The sequence below is a fragment of the Jaculus jaculus genome, chromosome 16, assembly GCF_020740685.1.
Source record: "Jaculus jaculus isolate mJacJac1 chromosome 16, mJacJac1.mat.Y.cur, whole genome shotgun sequence".
Taxonomy (NCBI): Eukaryota; Metazoa; Chordata; class Mammalia; order Rodentia; family Dipodidae; genus Jaculus; species Jaculus jaculus.
The window spans coordinates 1115295-1134850 of record NC_059117.1 but is presented as its reverse complement, the minus strand read 5'-3'; the positions used below and the strand labels follow the sequence as shown (position 1 = coordinate 1134850).

General features: G+C 39.7%; 1 protein-coding gene across 1 annotated transcript in view; it reads right to left on the bottom strand.

The window, feature by feature from the left end:
* Positions 1-19556, bottom strand: part of Amph (amphiphysin) — a 183928-nt gene that overhangs the window by 26318 nt on the left and 138054 nt on the right. The window contains exons 12-16 of the mRNA XM_004668847.2: positions 12108-12224; positions 7963-7986; positions 7092-7115; positions 4323-4355; positions 3290-3346 (exon numbers count right to left, since the gene is read on the bottom strand). Coding sequence (XP_004668904.2) covers positions 3290-3346; positions 4323-4355; positions 7092-7115; positions 7963-7986; positions 12108-12224 — 255 coding nt within the window. The remainder of the gene's footprint in view (positions 1-3289; positions 3347-4322; positions 4356-7091; positions 7116-7962; positions 7987-12107; positions 12225-19556) is intronic.

Sequence of the window (19556 nt, the reverse complement as noted above, 5' to 3'; positions counted from 1 at the left end):
AGTTGAGAACCATTTTCCCCATGGAACTCTATACATAGACAACATCCAACTCCAATTATATGCTGAATTAAGTCTGTATCATCTCTTAGTTTGAGTTTTAAAATTAGCACTATTGGACTGGAGAGATGGCTTAAATATTAAGGTGCTTGTTTGCAAAGCCAAAGGACCCTAGTTCGATTCCCTAGGGCCCGCATAAGCCAGGTGCACATGGTGGCACATGCGTCTGGAGTTCCTTTGCACTGGCTGAAGGCCTTGGCATATCCATTCTTTTTTTCTCTTTATATATATATATCTACCTCTTTCTTTCTCTCTCTGTCTCCCTCAACTATATAAATAAATAAAAATAAAACTTAGCACTATAAAATGACGACAAGCTATTAAAAAAACCATGGTCAGTGCATGTATGGTGCTGCAACTACCGCAGCCATCTCTCCTTTTGGTATCAGAACATGGAAACTGCAAAATGTCCCCAGAATAATAAGAAGGCTCATATTACTTTGTTGTGGAGAGCAGTAAATTTCACTATTAGAAACCAAAGGCTGCTTTTCCTGTATGTTCATCCAAGTCAGGACAAATGACAAGTTCCACAGGAACGTGACTGGAAAAGTCCTGGTGTGATAACAGAAAATAACTATTGACCTAGTGTTGGATGAACATAGGAATTAGTTTTCTTGTGCCCTTCATCCATCATTCACTATGATGTATGTCATGACCATATTACTCACCTTTTCAAAGGCCATAATAAATTAAAGGACCCATTTGTTGGCAAGCATGATATTTTGTATTTTCACAGGATTTTGCAACCTTTAAAAGGTGTCTGGCACAATTTTAAGGAAAAAAAGGAAATTCATTCTAATATGATCTCAGGAGTACTTTATGGAAAATTACCTCACTTGTATTGTTCAAAAAGATTATTTTCATAATACACCGAGTTTTTGGTAGCAGCAGGTGTTGTGAACATTTGTTTGATCTTTACATGAAGGGGGTCAGGGTGATTTGCTGTGAGAGCATGGTGTCAATGGATGGCACCATAGAGGGCACGTGGAGGACACTTTAAGGACTCAGGAGACATGGAAGACCAGGAGTTCCTCTCTGCAGGCTGAGTATGTGTTGGTGGGGAGCAGGGAGGGATTCGAGTGTCAACCTGACAGCACTTGCAATCGCCTGTGAGGGGCTGTGTAGATTAGGTCAGTCTCGGAGCATGTCTGTGAGGGATTGTCTTGATTAGGCTAGTTAAGGTAGAAAGACCAACCTTAATGGCTGGGGCCATGAGCTACATAAGGGAAGCGAGATGGCTGGGCAGCAGCATTCACCACTCTGCTTCCTCGCGGTGGGGCTGAGCGTGAGCACATCGTGCAGCTGTGCCTCCCCCCATAAGGGCCTGCAGCCTGGCACTGTGAGTGCAGATAAGCCTTCCTCCCTTACACTGGGTTGTATCAAGCCAAGAGAAGTTTTAATACCAAAGCACATCCATGTTTCATTTTTTTTTAATGCAATGTTAACTTAAAACATGAAGCAACATTCACATCATAGTCTGGTTTTCTTAGAAGTCTGAGAAATTCTGAGTTCTATGTAAGGTAAGAATGACAAGGGTGATTTTATATATGAGTGTAATTGCATCTGTTTATAAAAGTTGGAAAATTCAACAATATTATATAGTCTGAGGGAGATAATGCATTGGTATGTTCTTACAAGTTACAACACTACAATATCACAACCCACATTACAATATGGAATTGCAACTTAAATTTTAGGGGGATAAATATAAATCACTTAGTAATGAATAGGTGGAGACATTTTTAAACATAAAATATAGTCACATTTAGATATATAAGAAACTCTTTTATTCCTTCTTAGATGGATTAAAATTAAAAGTAGTGTCACAATAGCGATAAAAATTTAAATAAATTGTACATATTGTGGAAAGATCTAAAATAGTACAATAGAAATTGTGCCTGGTCTCAACCAATTTTTTCTTCCTACAAGATGTCTCCATTGACAGATCATTACCGATGGATATATATCATGCTATACCTATTTTTAGGTGCCATAAATGATTTCCTTAGGTTTATTGGGGTAGAAATTACTACACGCACTCTGAGAATAGACAGGCCCTTTTCATTTATAATACTGCGCTAGTCTTGATTAATTCTTGGAGCCAGAAAGAGAATTCTTTGTTTTGAATGAAATTGGCAGTGTAGCCATGGAGTGCATGTCCTGGAACCTGCTGTGATGAGATGCCAATGGTACAGAGGAATGGGATGGGAACAGAGGAAGGGAAAATTGGAACAGAGGAAGGGGATGGGAATAGCAGAAGAGGAGATGGGATAGAAGAAGGGGAAATGGGAACAGAGGAAAGGGATGGGAACAGAGGAAGAGGAGTGGGAATAGAGGAAGGGGATGGAAATAGAAGAAGAGAAGATGATAATAGAGGAAGAAGAGGTGGGATAGAAGAAGAGGAAATGGGAAGAGAGGAAGGGGATGGGAACAGAGGAAGAGGAGATGGGAAGAGAGGAAGGGGATAGAAACAGAGGAAGAAGAGATGGGTTTGGAGAGGACAGGGTAACTTGACTTCCTACTGATTCTGAAATTGATTCTTTTCCTGATATAATTAGGATTCACAATAACTGTCATATAAATTCTCCTTTCTACAACTCAAAAATGAAGGGATGGGGGCTGGAGAGATGGCTTAGCGGTTAAGCGCTTGCCTATGAAGCCTAAGGACCCCGGTTTGAGGCTCGGTTCCCCAGGTCCCACGTTAGCCAGATGCACAAGGGGGGGCACACATCTGGAGTTCGTTTGCAGTGGCTGGAAGCCCTGGCGCGCTCATTCTCTCTCTCTCCCTCTATCTGTCTTTCTCTCTATGTCTGTCGCTCTCAAATAAATAAATAAAAAATGAACAAAAAAAATGAAGGGATGGGATGACAAAAAGAGTGGCTCTAAGCTCATAGGGGGGAAAGCAACAATCTATTAATCAAAGCAGAAATTCCTGAGGCAGGTTCATTTTCAATAGTGTAGCTCAAGTTAGGGACGCAAAGAAAAAGCAATGGCTTTGGAGGACCCCTGTGCTCCACTGAAGGAAGTAGGAATGTCTGGGTACTGTTGGCATCAATGAGCCAGAAGCAACCAAGTTCAAAATGAGATTTTACAGATGCCACCCTTCCTATTTGCTAGAAAAGGAGGCACTGCAGGAATAATATTCTACATACCCAAACTCCAAACAAATTGCAATGACCATTCAATGAAAACTAACAACTTCCCAGAGATGTAGAGTGAAACATCAACTTACCAGGCCACTCATCTTAGTTAGATCAGCCTGCATTGTGAATAGTGAAGTGTCCTGGGGCTGTAAAGGGAGTCATGGGACATTTTCACAAAGATATTTAAATTAACAACCATAAATTATATCAATAAATACACTTTTGGATACTTTATTTATTTACTTGACAGAGAAGGAGGGAGAGAGGATGGGTGCACCAGGGCCTCCAGCCACTGCAAACGAACTCCAGGTACATGTGCCCCTTTGTGTATCTGGCTAAAGTGGGTCCTGGGGAATTGAACCTGAGTGCTTTGGCTTTGCAGGCAAATGCTGGAGGCATTCCTCCAGCTCAATAAGTACATTTTAAAGTTTTTTTTTTTTAAGACCTCTTTTAAATCAAACACACACACACACACACACACACACACACACACACACACACACGAAAGTACGTAAGGGTTAGGGTCAACACGAGTTATCCTTAACTTAAGCCTGTGCTATATGAACATGATGAGGCAATATTGCCTTATTAGACAGAGCCAGAATCTGGTTTCTGACCTTCAAATGGCTTCTTTCTGTATGACCATTAAGGAATAAGGATTCATGTATTTTGGCTCCCCATAGATATTTGAACATGGGCTTCCAGGAACCTCTCATAGCCTCTAAAGGTCCATCTCTTTGGTCGACACAATTCTCTTTTTTTCAACATCTTTACTTAGACAGTATTTCAGATCAGTATAACTTCTAATACTTAGCAAATAAATCAAGAAATATTAGTCCCTATCATAGCCAATAATGCTTGCAATGCAAAAATGAAGTTCTGGAGCACTTGGTGTGTGCTGGGGAGCTGACATGAGTCCTGGGCACAGCTCATTCACACTAAAAGTGTCCTGCTATACTGCTATCACTCCATCTGCATTACTTAGTTTGTAAGTGGTGACATCAATTTTTGTAGTAATGTTAATTTAATAACTTTACCATTTTACCAGACAAATGACATCGAAAAATTTCACCACATTCTCAGCAGTCATATGGTGCTAAAAACAAAATATTGATTCATTACCTGGGTGAATCCATTAAATGAACCACCAGAAGCCTAAACAGAAATTGAAAACAGAAGATGTTATTTTTCCCATTACTTTTATAGGATTAGTGAATGTACATTAGACAAGTTGGAGAGGAATGACTACCACACAAAAAGTTTTAAATAATACAAAAAGTTGCTGTGTTTGAAAGTGCTTAGGAAATTCAAGAAGCCATGCTGCATTCTTTTAAATAGGTTGACAAAAATGAAAGACTAACTTTCCAGTTAATGCTGGCATGTAGCTCATTAACCAAAACATACTTCCTCTGAAAAGATAACCCAGAGAAGAGCCAGGAGGGGTTAGTAGCTCTTTGAGGTTACTGATAAAGCCTCTAGAAGTTTGCGCATCATTTCTGTAAATGATCATTTCAATGAACATTTTGAGATTCTATAGACTCAGATGCCTGGCTAGAAACATGTCATGTAATTTTATTGAATAAGAGTCACTTCAAAACAGGAAATGAGACTTTGTTGCTCATGGTTCAGCACATTTTTAGTCTCTGAACATTAAAAAGATAAAAATAGGAAGAATAAAGTCAGAAACTGGGAAAGTGAGAAAGACCCCATTGATTCACCAGTGTCATGTTTTGTGGGATTTTTTTTTTTTTTTTTTGTCAACCTACTTGTGTCTGCACAGAGTTCAAGAGGAGATGGCAACTTGTCAGGAGATCAATGGATGGATAATGAAGTTCGTGAGAGACATTAGGAAAAACGAAACTGTAGAAATCTTGTCTATTCTATGCTACATTTTGGGGTAAGTACCTCATTTTCATCAGCCTCTATTTCTTGGTAAAACACTCTATATCTCTGGTTAGCAAACCAAACTCCAGGTAAATATGAGCTGTTGATGTCAATGTCTTGGAAACTATCAGAACTCTGTGTACTAGCATTCCCAGAATTTTCCAGAACCAGTGGTCTAGCTCTCTTCTAACTTTGTTCTAAACAGCTAACAATGGCTTACTTCATATACACACCTGTTAGTATAACCACCTCTAGTCCTTGCTTACTGTCTACTACATCTAAATGTTCCCAGATGTTATGCAAGCTTCTGTGTCTCTGTTCAGCCAGTGGTTAATAGAGTCTAGGCAACTGGCAAATACACTTGTGTGCCATCTAGGATACAGAGACTCCTTCCATATCTATACTATCTACTGACAAATTCAAACCTGGATGCCAGGTGTGACCTGGTTCTGTTTACCAAGAGTCTCCCTGTGCAGTTCTTGGCAAGATAATGACACAACTACAGTTTCCAGTCACTGTCCTTTCAGAGTAGAATCCTCTGAGTCTTCTTCCTTATATGAATGCTAATCTCTTCTGCTTATACTAGTTTCCAGAGAGCAATTAACTCAGCCATAGACTCATCTTTCCCTGGCCATTTCATTGATAAAACAATAGTCTGACTCTTGCCTATCAGTTCCATGAGCACATGACACAATGCCACACTGAATGTCTTTAGGCTCTGTATCTCCCTGTGCTGGATGGTATATTATATAGAATGGTTAGGAGGGTCTAGAAAATTTTTTCCATGCATGTTTTTAACTAAATCCTATTTCTAAGCCCTAGAGCTTCAATATTAGATACAGAGTTGTCTGGAGAGGTGGATTCAAGATATCTGCATGATTAAGTAGGTTTGGTTCCAGAGTCTTTTATACTTAACAATTTTGATTGTTAGTAGAATACAATCATATAACCACTGGGCTCTGGTACCAAGTTCATTTGCAATATATATTCTTTCCGTGTCTTTTTCAAATAGATCAGATTCCTCAAAATAATTTACACAGATTTTCATACTTTCCTTATATGCTGCTATTAGACTTTTCTAGTTCTCACTTGATTGATGTTCAATGTCTCCTAGTCTTACTAGTAAGCCCTGTTTTCTTGAGATGTGTTAGTGCCCCTTTTCCTTTAGGGTTACACCCTTTCTCCTCAAATTATCCAGTACTTTCTACTGCCTTGGTATCAATTGTTCTTGTGTCTACCTTTTGACATGTCTCCACACCTGCCCACATAGAATCTTGTATCTTCTCTCCATCTTCCTCTTCCTCTGGCTTTTCAGCTTCTTCACACCCTTCTTTGAGCAGACCAGCAGTACCCAAGGCTGGCATCTCTGAGTCATGTGGTTGGTCCATCTCCATGTAAGCAGTGATGGCAAGTCCAGCCCCAGTCGCCGGCTCTGAGGACAGCTGCTCACGTCCAGCTGCAGGGGCTTGCCCTGGGACACGCTCACCCTGCTCAGCTACAGTGGGCCAGTCAGCAGAGGAACACCTTCCAGAGGGGAATCTCATGTCTTGCTCTGCTTCAGAGAGACATGCATAGGCTTCTGGAGACTCACTTGGAGTAATTTTCTGGCTGACACTGTCTGTACTAGCATCAGGGACCCAAGGAAATGCACCTATATCAATTTGAGATCTTTGAATTTCTTCAGCCAACCCACTGTCTGGAGTTTCCTCCATGATCAGGTTACACAGAGAAAGACTTTTTGAAGAGTCAGTCTTTAAAGTATGCAGAAAAGCAAAGGAAAAAGAAACAAACATAAGATGAAACAGACCATGGAAATAGCTGATGAGAAACATAAAGCTGTTCAAAATGTAGAACCAGTTAAACAAAACTAGAACATGTTTCAGCTGATTATTTCAAGGTTAACTTTATGACTAGCCATGCCATAAAAATTCATTCCACAAAAGAAACTACATATCTAATGTATATTAAACATTTCAAAAGTCCAGAATTTTCTGGATATTTACCTACCGGTTGTACCAACTCAGTGCTTGTCTGCATGGGGGACAAAAATAAATAAATAAATGAATAAATAAATAAATAATAATAAAGCAGAGAAAATACTCACTGGAAGGTTAAAAATTCTCATGCTGTCCAAGATAACATCCTGCTGAATGCTTTGAGTTTTACTGGCTTGAGATTAAATTTTTACAACTTGCTTTGAGATAGGAATGATTTTGTTCTAAAATTTATGTAATACTACTATGAAAATGGCATAGCTGGAACACAGGGAGTACCACTATCATTTTCCAGCATCTGCTAGTATACAATTTCTGCCTCAGCAAATTCTGAAGTGTTTATTCAAATAACTAAGCCAGTCTGAGTGTGATCCAGCAAGAGAAATAAAATGCTCTGACTCAGCAGAAGAAAATATTCCCCAAATCATCCTTCCCTCACTGAGCTCAAATGCCGGTGTACCTGCCTCTAATGCCCTACTTGTCACAAAGCAGGTTTATTAACTATAATAATGCAAAAGTTCTATCACCTTCCTTTTTCTCATCTCCACTCTGTGTTTTTATTCTATTTAAAAGCAACCCCATGTGTGCATGTCTTCCACTACCACAGCATCTCCAGACTCCACAGGAAGAAGCCAAGGGGAGCAGTGCCACCTTCCCAAGCACACGTCATGTGGCACTGTCAGCTACATGCACAGTTTTCTCTACCAACATCTCCAAATTTTGGAAAAGCACAGAACGTTCAGGTATTTTTCTAGGTGGTTGGCTCTAGAGAACTACACTATCAATAAGTATATGGGTTTTCTTCACTTCATGGGTGATAAGAATGTAAGTCTCCAATATTTTTACAGATAAAGATGTATGAAAAGAGTTCTTAGTGGTCTTACCGTCCATAAGTCCCAGGGCAATGTCTGAAAGCAAAGAAATAAAAACTATGGTTAATATAGAACTCATACCACATAACAACACTCATACATCTGGTGACAGAGAGGCTGGAAAGGTTTTCAAAGTCATAAATACCTTTATACATTTAGTTTAGCACTGTAGACACTAGTCACATATGGCCACTGGGTATTTCAAATGTGCTAATCTATCAGAACCATAATTTAAATTTTATATAATTTGAGCACATATAGTCAGGATATACCCCATATAACACAGGTGTAATAAATATTCCTGTGTTCTGTAAGTGGACAACTATTCTGTATCTTATATATGATGAAAGGGGTTACTTTAATACATACATCATTAAAATAAAAAATGTGTCTAGACATTGGAGTTCATCATATTGTTGAAGAAATATAGATACTAATCATTGCTAGTGTGGTTGCCACTCCCTACCACATTCAAAAGGGTATATTCTGTCCAGGTTGAGGTCCAGTGCATCCCCCAAAAAGTAGTTCATCAACATGCTAGGTTAACTAACACACAGCTCAATTAATTGGCCATTGTGCACAGTCACAGGGTTCCCAGGAAGACAACTGAATGAATTACACTTACTGCTGGGATCTTAAATGTAAAACTTATTGATCCTGAAAAGGTAGTACAGATGAACCAAGTGACTTCCACTGTGGGTGAGGACAGTGGGACAGACCATCGTTTCTTTTTTTCTTCCCAGATTAAGTACATGAGCTATGCTTCTTGATATGCATGTTTTTATGACTCAATCCATGTTTACCCACTTGTTTTGGATCATTAAATGTGAACAGAAACTATAAAATCATTTTAAATTATTAGTATTTCCAAAGGCTACAGATGTCTTATCTGGATATTATTCTACAGAAAGCAGGTCCTGTGGTATGGACCCATGTCCCCTATGAGGTTTGGGCTCATTCTGACTGTGCAGAGCTGACCCATCCATCTCCTTGCTGCGTGGGTCATCCTTTGCTTATCATCTTCCTCATAGACTACAGAAGACAAGATGGGAGAAAATAGTTCCTTTGAAACGCACACTTGTTTGTTTATTGAGTCCTTCTGAATTTGACAAGCATTTTCTGATGATCCAGACAGCTGCCCTTTCATGATTCAGACCCCCTTAGAAATGCAGATAATGAAGGCTATTACAAGCCTCTGCACCATACAGACAGCAGCAGCGTTTTCTCCAAAGGAAGGCACTGGTGCCCTTGGCACTCCTCAGGGTCACAACAGGATGCACTAGTCTGTCTGGATATTGTGAGATCACAAGATGAGCTGTTACTGTGACCACCAGCAGCTAGAATGTATGAGTAAAGAGAGAACTTTGAGTGGCAGGGAAGGAGGACCACAGCATCTAATAGCCTGTGCTGTCCACCCCTCAGCATAAGATTTTCTTCGTTCTCTCTTTTTATTTATTTGAGAGTGACAGACATAGAGAGAAGAGAGAGAAAATGGATGCATCAGGACCTCCAGCCACTGAAAACAAACTCCAGACACATGCGCTACCTTGTGCATCTTGCTTTCATAGGTACTGGGGAATAGAGCCTTGAACTGGGGTCCTTGGGCTTCACAGACAAGCACTTAAGCACTAAGCCATCTCTCCAGCCCCCCGCCTAAGACTTTCTCCTTGGCAGAAGAGGAAAGAAGTGAGTGGAGCTGGACCACATAGCTACTCTGTGGTGAGGTGACTCAGTTATTACCACCAAGAAGCCTGAGGAATTTGCTACATGGCCCAGAGGGAAACCATAGACACACACAGAGCTTGTCCTAACTGCAGGAATATGTGCACATTGTGAATCTGCTAGAGTTGAGAGAGCTTTCTGAGACACTTATGTAAGAGATACACCTTTAAGACTAGTAGAACTTAATTCAATACCTAGGGACATATTAGACTTTCACTGCATTTTAGAAGGAGTCCTTCAGAAACAAAATCATGCTGCAGAACAAAGCATACCTGCATGAGATTACTGTTCATTCTGAGCTCTTTGCAGCCTTCCAGTGATTTACTGGAGAGTTCCACAAGGTGCTCAAGACCAGAACACTGTGCTAGATCTTAATTTCCAAGTTTAATTCTATGATATGTTTTGTTAATGCATTTGCAAAATAGTCTAGAATCTTTTAATTTTCAAATGTAAGACCCTAAAAGTGCTAATACAAACCATTTCTCTTTCACAAATTTGGTTTTGTTGTATTTTGAGACAGCACCTTACTCTGTAACCCATGCTTGTCAGGGGATTGCAATTCTGAATTACTGAAGTACTGAATTCCGCCTCCTGAATTAATGATTATAGTTGTATACAAACCACTGGGCTTTGCTGTTTCAACAAACTTTGTGTCACTGTCCCTCCATTGGCATAGAATAGACAGTTTTAAGCTAACTGCATTGCAGGGGCATCAGCCACACATCGATATAGCATCTGTCATAGACATTACTCTGACAGAGAATCATCATTGAGACCACTTAGGGTTGACAGACCCTGAAAAGAAACCAAGGAGTGTCTTTTATCTTGCAGGGGAGAACCTGGATTATCCTTATCACCTTTCCCACAAAGGAGTCCTTGAAGCCTCCACTTTGCTAGAGGCCAGGAATGTAAAGGAGAAATCTAGCTTTACCTTATCTCTTGTGTTCTTAAAAGTAAAGAACTAGGAGATAAAATTTCTCCCTTTCCTGAAAATTGGGCAGTACCCAGACACCTAGCATTGGGGGTGAAATAACCATGCATTAAACTCACATAAAAGACCCCTGTCTGGGTCTGGTCTCTATGTGAGATTTACCATTTGGGGGAACCCCATCTAGGACAGAAACTCTGTCTTCTTCTCTTTTCTTAAGCTCTATAAGTTCTACAATAAAATCTTTCTAAACTTAACTCTCTATGGTTTATAAATGTCATTCATCAAAATTCTTAACACATAACCCAGAGGCCATTGGCTCAGTAGAGTTTTGTGTGACTGTTAGTATCTAGCACCCAGACATTTGAGTTACTGTTCAATCAAGAGCCAAGGAAGGCTCCATTGCTCTCAAAGTCACCACAAATTCATGTATAACTATCACAGTAACTACTAGAAAGGGAGAGAGGTTGAGAGTCACAAAGTGGTTAGCAGGAATCGGTGTAGGTAAGCCAGGGAAGCTCCACACCAGCTGTAGCACAGGATCACACAAGACACTTCTGTGATATGGAAAGGGAGTATGACGTCAAGTTCAGAATATCAAGACCACAAAACATTTCTGTTGGGGCATAATCTCACACATATTTCCAAAATACATTTACTTTAAAAATACGAGGAAGAGGGCTGGAGAGATTGCTTAGTGGTTAAGCACTTGACTGTGAAGCCTAAGGACCCTGGTTCGAGGCTCGGTTCCCCAGGCCCCACATTAGCCAGATGCACAAGGGGGTGCACGCGTCTGGAGTTCATTTGCAGTGGCTGGAGGCCCTGGCGTGCCCATTCTCTCTCTCTCTCTCTCTCAGCCTCTTTCTCTCTATGTCTGTTGCTCTCAAATATAAATAAATAAACAAAAAAATTAAAAAAATATGAGGAAGAAGAAGGGAGAAATTTTATCTCCTAGTTCTTTTCTTTTAAGAACACAAGAGATAAGGTAAAGCATGGTGGCACATGCCTTTAATCCCAGCACTCAGAAGAGAGGTAGGAGTATTGCTGTGAGTTCCAGGCCACCCTGAGACTACAGAGTGAATATCAAGTCAGCCTGGGCTAGAGTGAGACCCTACTTTTTCAAAAAAAAAAAAAAAAGGAAAAGGAAAAGAAAAAGATGAGGAAGAAAGGAAGAGAAAACAGGAATCCAAAAGAGCTGCATTAAGGAAAGCTAGTGAACCTATTCTCCAAACCTAGACAACATTAAGAACACTTGTGAGAGGTGTTTCCAAGGTACACAGGAATGCGTGGCTATGGCTGCTCTGTGGAAAGGGGAGGGTCATGGCAGGTTTAGAATAGTTGATATCAATAAGCTGTTCTTTCCATGCCTCCTTGCAATTGGTAAATATTTATTAACCAAAAGAAAAACAGATGTTGATCATTTGAAAGATAAGTGGCCATCAGTAACTTACTGAGCTCATTAAAATTTGTAAAGTATCACTCCAAATATCCAAACATCACTGTGCACCTGAGACATGGGGGAGTGGGTCCCTCCAACAGAAGCAGCAGGAGACACCTCAGGCTTGAAAGGATCAAAATCCAGATCCAGCAAGGTTTCCTCCTTTTTCACCTCCAGGACTTCATTCTGTCAAAATAAAACAAGGCATACATTAGTTTGAACTGAATATGACTTTATGAAATTGCCCATGTGGAACCCTTCTGATATAATTGCTTGATATGCCCCAGACCATTTCTCATTTCATCCAAATGCTCCTAGAGTCTCTCAGGTGAGAAAGGTGAGGAGGGGTGATTACTAACTCTAGTCAAGTATAACCTAAATCTTCCAGGAACATGCTGAAGTAAGGCTCTGATTTCTGTCTCTTGTCTAGCTACAAGTCTGACCAACAAAGGAAATATAAGAAAGGTATCCTAATGCAACAAGAATCACCTTGGTTAGCCTTGAGAACATAGAGCATAAAATTACAGACAACCAGAAAGATGAATGGGCCAAGACTCAAACCCATTACAGTAGTCCACTGTTGTGGTGATTTTCTATGATGCTGAATTTAAGCAGGAAGGAGCCAGTGCATAATATGGCTGACCCCATCTCACCTCTCGTCCTTCTAGTGGTGTCCATCTGTGATGATTTGAATGTGGAATGTCTGGCATAGGTTAAATTATTTTGACACTTGGTCCCTAGTGGTGGCACCCTTTTGGGAAGTTGAGGATCTTGGCATGGAGCCTCACTGGAAGAAGTATGCCACTGGGGACGGATCTTGACTACAGCCCGCCATGCCTCGTACCTCTTCCATGCGTTCTGGTTGTGTACTGCACGTCCCTGTCTTGGGCGGCCTCACACTCCCACCTCTGTCCCTTCTCTATCATATGGAATGTTCCTCAAACCATAGCCAAAACACATTCTCCCCTAAGTCTCTTCTTGTCAGGCATTTGGTCATAACTAGAAAAGCAACTAAAACACCATCACTTGACTTTGTCATCTGATCTGTTCCACCATATGCATGTGGGAGGAATCATACAAGGACAAGAGGACAGAAAAAGACAGCTGTATTGCCCAATATTCATTGCAAAATGAACTCCCTCAGTCTCCTATTTAGTTAAGAAAGCAGCTAAGACACAAAATATGAAAGTCCTGTTCTGATAAAAGCATAATATACTACATATTAGCATTTGTTCATTTACTTGTGGTATCATGACAGAAAAACAGCATGGATTTGAAGTTGACTTAGTCTCTGTTCAAGTAACACAGAAAAGGCAGGGCTGAGACAAGTCTCCATAAAACTACACCACAGTGATGAGAATTAGGGCCAGTTCACACAATTCAAGCTATGTGTTTGGGGGATTCTATGTTTCAGTTCTGTAAATTTTATTATCTAAACTAGAGAGGTCAGCCCAATGGAAAAAAATAATATTTCAAAGCTTAAGCCTTTGAATAAAGTTGTTTTTGAAATTTTTTGGCAACTATCATACATGTACATAATGTATCCTGATCATAATCTTCTCTCATTACCTTCATCTGTGCCCCTCTCTCATCCTCTTCCACAAAACAAAATCCCTCTACTTTCCAAATAACCACTAGAAGAAATATTTTAAAGAATTGGAGTCATATCCATTAATATATAGGTCACAGAAATAAACTCCAAAACCTAGTCTTTCTTGAAAGGCAAACAAGAAAATTTGGAATAAGTGGATAAATTTCTTGATACACATAATCTACCAAAGTTAAATCCATAGGACATAATTTAAATACAGCTGTAACAAGTAAGGATATTGAAGCTGTAATTATAAATCTGCTAACAACAACAAAAAAAAATGCCCAGGCTAATTCACTGTTGAATTTTACTAGACATTCATAAAAAAAAAAAAACCTGAAACTACTATTTCATCAGTTATTTCCTAAATCTTAAAAGAAGGGAAAATTCCCTAATTGTTTCTATAAGTCATTATTATACTAATAGCAAAACCAGAGGCATACATTAAAATTACAAACCAGTATTTCTGATGAGCCTAGATGCAAAAATTCTCAAAAATATTCTTGTAAATCAATTTCAAGAATGCATTAATGCCAGGAGTGGTGGCATATGCATTTAATCGCAGCACTCAGGATGCAGAGATAGGAGGATTGTCGTGAGTTCAAGGTCACCTTGAGATTCCATAGTGAATTCCAGGTCAGCCTGGTCTAGAGTGAGACCCTACCTCAAGCACACACACACACACACACACACACACACACACACACACACACAAAGAATGCATTAACAGTACCTACATCAATCAATTAGGCTTCATCCCATGGATGCAGGGATGCTTCAAAATATGAAAATATCAAAAAATGTAATACATCATGTCTTAAGGACAGAAATCATATGATTATCTTAATATATGAAGAAAAAGTCTTCAACAAATACAATATCCCATCACGAAAAAAAAAAAATATTGGAGAGGGCTGGAGAGATGGCTTAGAGGTTAAGGCGCTTGTCTGCGAAGCCTAAGGGCCCAGGTTCAACTCCCCAGTTGCACAAGGTGACACGTGCACAAGATGGCACATGCATCTGGAGTTCATTTGCAGTGGCTAAGGCTTTGACACACCAATTCTCTCTCACACACTCTCATCAAATTTAAAAATAAAAAATAAAAAATTAGAGAGACTAGGGATGGCGAGATTGTATCTCAACACAATAAAGGCTATTTATGACCTAAAGCCAGTAAGAAAAAACTTGAAGGTTCCCACTAAATTACAGAACAAGTATGTCCATGCTCCCCACTGCTACTTAACATAGTACTTGAAATCTTAGCTAGAGCAAGACAAAAGAAAGAAATAAAAATGATACAAATTGGAAAGGAGGAAGTCAAAGTAGCTTTATTTACAGATTATTTGGTTCTGTACTTAAGAGACCCCAAAGATTCTAGCAAAAAAAAAAAAAAAAATCCTAGAGCTGTTAACTTCTATCATCAAAGCAGCAAGAAATAAAATTAACATACAAAATTCAATACCTTTTTTATATGCCAATGCAAAACACAGAGAAAGAAATCAGTGAAACAGTCTCATTTACAATAGCCAAAAACTTGAAATATCTACAATGAAAACATTAAAATACAAAACACAGAACTGAGGAGGACGAAAAGACCTTCCATGGTCATGGATGGAAGAGTTAATACTATGAAAATAGTCATCCTACACAAGGCAGTATAGACTCCATTTAATTCCAAAAACCTTCCAGTGCCGTCCTTGATAGAAATAGAGTAAATCATCTTGTGATTCTTGTGGAAGCACAAAAGACCCTAGACAGCCAAAAATATCCTCAGCAAAAAAAGAATGCTGATAATATTATCCTCTTACTTGTTTTCAAGATGTACTATAAAGCACAATGATGAGAACAGCTTGGTACTACACAAAACAAACACATCGATACATGGAACAGAAGATCCAGATATAAGTTCAAGTAACTACAGTCCTCTGACTTTTTGTTTTGTTTTATTTATTTATTTATTTTGTTTGTTTATCAAGGTAGGTTTTGCTCTGGCCAGGCTGACATGAAATTCATTATGTACTCTCAGGCTGGCATCTAACCCACAGTGATCTTCCTATCTCTGCCTGCCAAGTGCTGGGACTGAAGGTGTATACACTATGCCTGGCAGTCACATGTTCTCAACTGATGCACAGAAGCCCTTTGACAAAATATGGCATCGCTTCATGATCAAAACACTGGAAAGAATGGCATCGAGGGTTTATATCTCAACACAATAAAGGCTATATACAAAGCACCTAAAGCCAAATAATACTTCATGGAGAAAGACTCAAGGAGTTCCCACTGAGATCAGGTACAAGACAAGCGTGCCTACTTTCACCACTGCTCTTCAACTAAGTAATAGAAGTCCTAGCTCAAGCAATAATATAGGAGAAGGATATTAAAGGGATAAAAATTGGAAAGGAAGGAGTCATATTAGCCCTTTGTGCAAATGACATGATCCTATACATGAAATACCTGAAAGTCTCCATCTCAAAACTTCTAAAGTGGGTTAATTCATTCAGCAAAATGGCAGGATATAAAAATCAACACACAAAAATCAGTAGCCTTTCTATATGCAAAGGACAAATATACAGAGAAAGAAATCAGCAAACTAGACCCATTTTCAATAGCAACAAAAAATTAAGTACCTTGGAGTAACATTAACTAAGAATGTGAAAGACCTATATCATGAAAATATAAAAACACTAAGAAAAAAACTGAGGAGGACTTGAGCAGATGAAAAGACCTCCCATGCTCCCAAGAATTAATATTGTGAAAATGGTAATTCTACCAATAAAAATTCCAGCATTATTATTTTATTTATTTATTTATTTTTTGGTTTTTCAAGGTAGGGTCTCACTCTGGCTCAGGCTGACCTGGAATTAACTATGTAGTCTCAGGGTGGCCTCAAACTCACAGCAGTCCTCCTACCTCTGCCTCCTGAGAGCTGGGATTGAAGGCATGTGCCACCATGCCTGGCAAAAAATTCCAGCATTATTATTCACAGAAAGAGAAAAAATGATCTCAAGATTCATATTGATTGACAACAGGCCTCAGAAACACCTCTGGGGTATCACCATACTCAATCTAAAGCTATATTACACAGCCATAGTAACAAAACAACATGGTACTGGCATAAAAGCAGAAATATAGACCAAGAGAACAGAATAGAAGACCCAGATCATAGGTCAAATAATTATAGCTACTTGATATTTGACAGAGATGCCAATAACGTAGATTGGAGAAAAGACAGCATCTTAAACAAATAGTGATGGACAAGTTGGATTACCATATGTAGAAAAATGAAAATAGACCCACTCATCTCATAATACACACACAAAAAAACAAGTCCAAATAGGTTAAAGATCTCAATATAAGGCCTGAAACTTTTCTACTACTGGAAGAAAACTGGAACTCTCCATGATACAGGAGTGGAGAAAGACTTCTTGAACAAAACCTTAGTAGCCCAGGAAATTAAACAATCACTCAACCAATGGGATCTCATGAACCTAAAAAGCTATTACAGAGACAAACATACCATAGTCAGAACCAAAAATTATTCACACAATGGGAGAAACTTTTTATCAACTATACCACTGACAGAGGCCTAATATATAGAATCTACAAAGAACTCAAAAATCTAAACTAAATCTAAACTCTAAACTCGAGGTCTAAGCTAGTCAGAAGCAAACAACCTGACACGATGCTCACACAAGTGCAATGGTGCACACAGCCATGACGGGTCACCAACTTCCCCTGGATTGCCTAGCAGATCTACTCAGGGGAATATCTGGAACTGGGAAACACATCAGAATCATCATATTCAAATAATGAGTTTGCTTTCCAATATAAAGCTCTCACTAATCTTGTGCTACAAGAGGGTCTATACCCATTATATTCTTTCTAAACTAATAATATTTATCACATGTAACCTGTGCTGACTTCACTCCCCATTCTCTTTTTCAGACAGAAGCAGGACCTGAGGAGACAAATGACCCACTGAACCTCACCAGGGCTCCAGCTGAAACCACAGAGGAATGGGGGAAATGAGCAAGAGTGCTGCTTTCTCAATGAACCTGATATCAACACAGGGTGAAGAAGAAGCCTAAGGACCCCCATTTGATTCCCCAGGACCTATGTTAGTCAGATGCACAAGGGGGTGCATGCTTCTGGAGTTCGTTTGCAGTGGCTGGAGGACCTGGCCACCCATTTTCTTTCTCTCTGCCTCTTCCCTCCCCGCCCCCATCTCTCTCACTTTCTCTCAAATAAATAAAAATAAAGGCATGGGCCACCATTCCTGCTTTAAAAAAATCAAATGACAAAAAATGTTGGTGATGATGTGGGGTAAAAGGATCCCTCATTCACTTGGCTGGGAAGATGGATCAGCAATTGAGGATACTGTCTATATTAGATAAGATTCGCCATTATCCATGTAAAGTCAAATGTCCAGTACTGCATTCATGTGAAGTTTCTGTGCAGTGACAGGAAGCCACATTGCTTGCTACTATCCATTTACCCATACACTGCCAGAAATGTTATCATCCAGAGGGTACAATCAACTCACAACCTGTGCCCCAACACACAAGCACACCCATTCATCAAACATGACATGCATACATATACATATGCATGTGTTCAACAATACCACATATAGAGCATTTGAAATTAGATTGTTTGTAAATGGGTGAGTTGTATATGGTCAGACATCACATACACTTTATTTGGATAGTATTTTCCTAAAGGAAATCTATTAATTCTCTGATGTGTTGCTTTCCATCATCGATTTGTACAATGTGGACTGCCATCTGCTTAAAATGGTGGCTCCTACAGGAAAGTCCAAGTCCAGCAGCATAAGCAGCATCTGCAAGTTAGTTCAAGTATGGTGAATCAGGACCCCTGCTTGATGGGCTGAAGGGGCACATGCCTAGTAACAGTTAAAGAGAGGGATAGCTACTGAGGAAATTGCTAAGGCACTACAGAAAAGGTAACATCCATCTTAAGTAAATCTAGATTTTTCACTCAATAACCCCAACTATAGACTAAAAAATCCTGCTTCAACTCTTCTCCGAATATCTTGATGTCAGACAAGTGGCTATTTAGGGAACAGAAACAGTTGGTGTCACACTCTGATCCAGCTGCTAGAACCAGATTACCTTTCAGATTCAGAAAAAATAACAGAATCCACCTTGTGTCTTCTTCCCAAATTAAAGGAAAACAATATAAATGAAGTTTGACCTCCCCTCCCTTATGTGCCTGTGTTTGTCTCTGGTGGCTCTTTCAAGTTTAGCTGACAGACTAATTACTGTGGCACACCATCCACCAGTTATGGAAGGTGTTTCAGGGAAGTGTCAAGGGCTCCTGCTTGAAGAACCAGAAAAGTTCAGTAAGCAGGTTGACCCACTGGTGGGCTGTTCTGGCAGGAATTGCAGCTAGAGAACAAAGTATATTGAAGGACCTCCCCCACTTCTTCAGACCTTAAGCTTTCCCACCATTCACTCAATGACACTACCAAGAGCTAATGTTCCCAGAGGCACTTAGCTGCCTCTACTGGTATTTGTGGTCTTCAAAAGAGCCTTGGTTCTCCCTCTCCTCACTCTAAGTGTCCCTACCAGGGAGCCAGAAAATGTCAAATAAAGTTTTTAAAGCACTTAAGAAGAAAGGACACTAGTGAGCCTCGTCTTTACTTCAGAACTAGTCTGTGTGTCACATTCTGGCTGGGCTGTCCTCCGCTAAGTACACAGTTTTTCAAGGACTACAGCCCCTACTTGTGATAGAACTGAAGGGATTCTCTGGGCAGCACAGATGAAAGCAGGATCAAGGGCATCGCCACCCAAAACACCCTCTGAAAAAGTTCATGTGACAAGACAGACATTAGAGCTGGGCAGGAGCAAAGATAAGGAAATAAAACTTGGAAATGAAGACTGCTAAAGTTTTTTTCAGGGAAATTG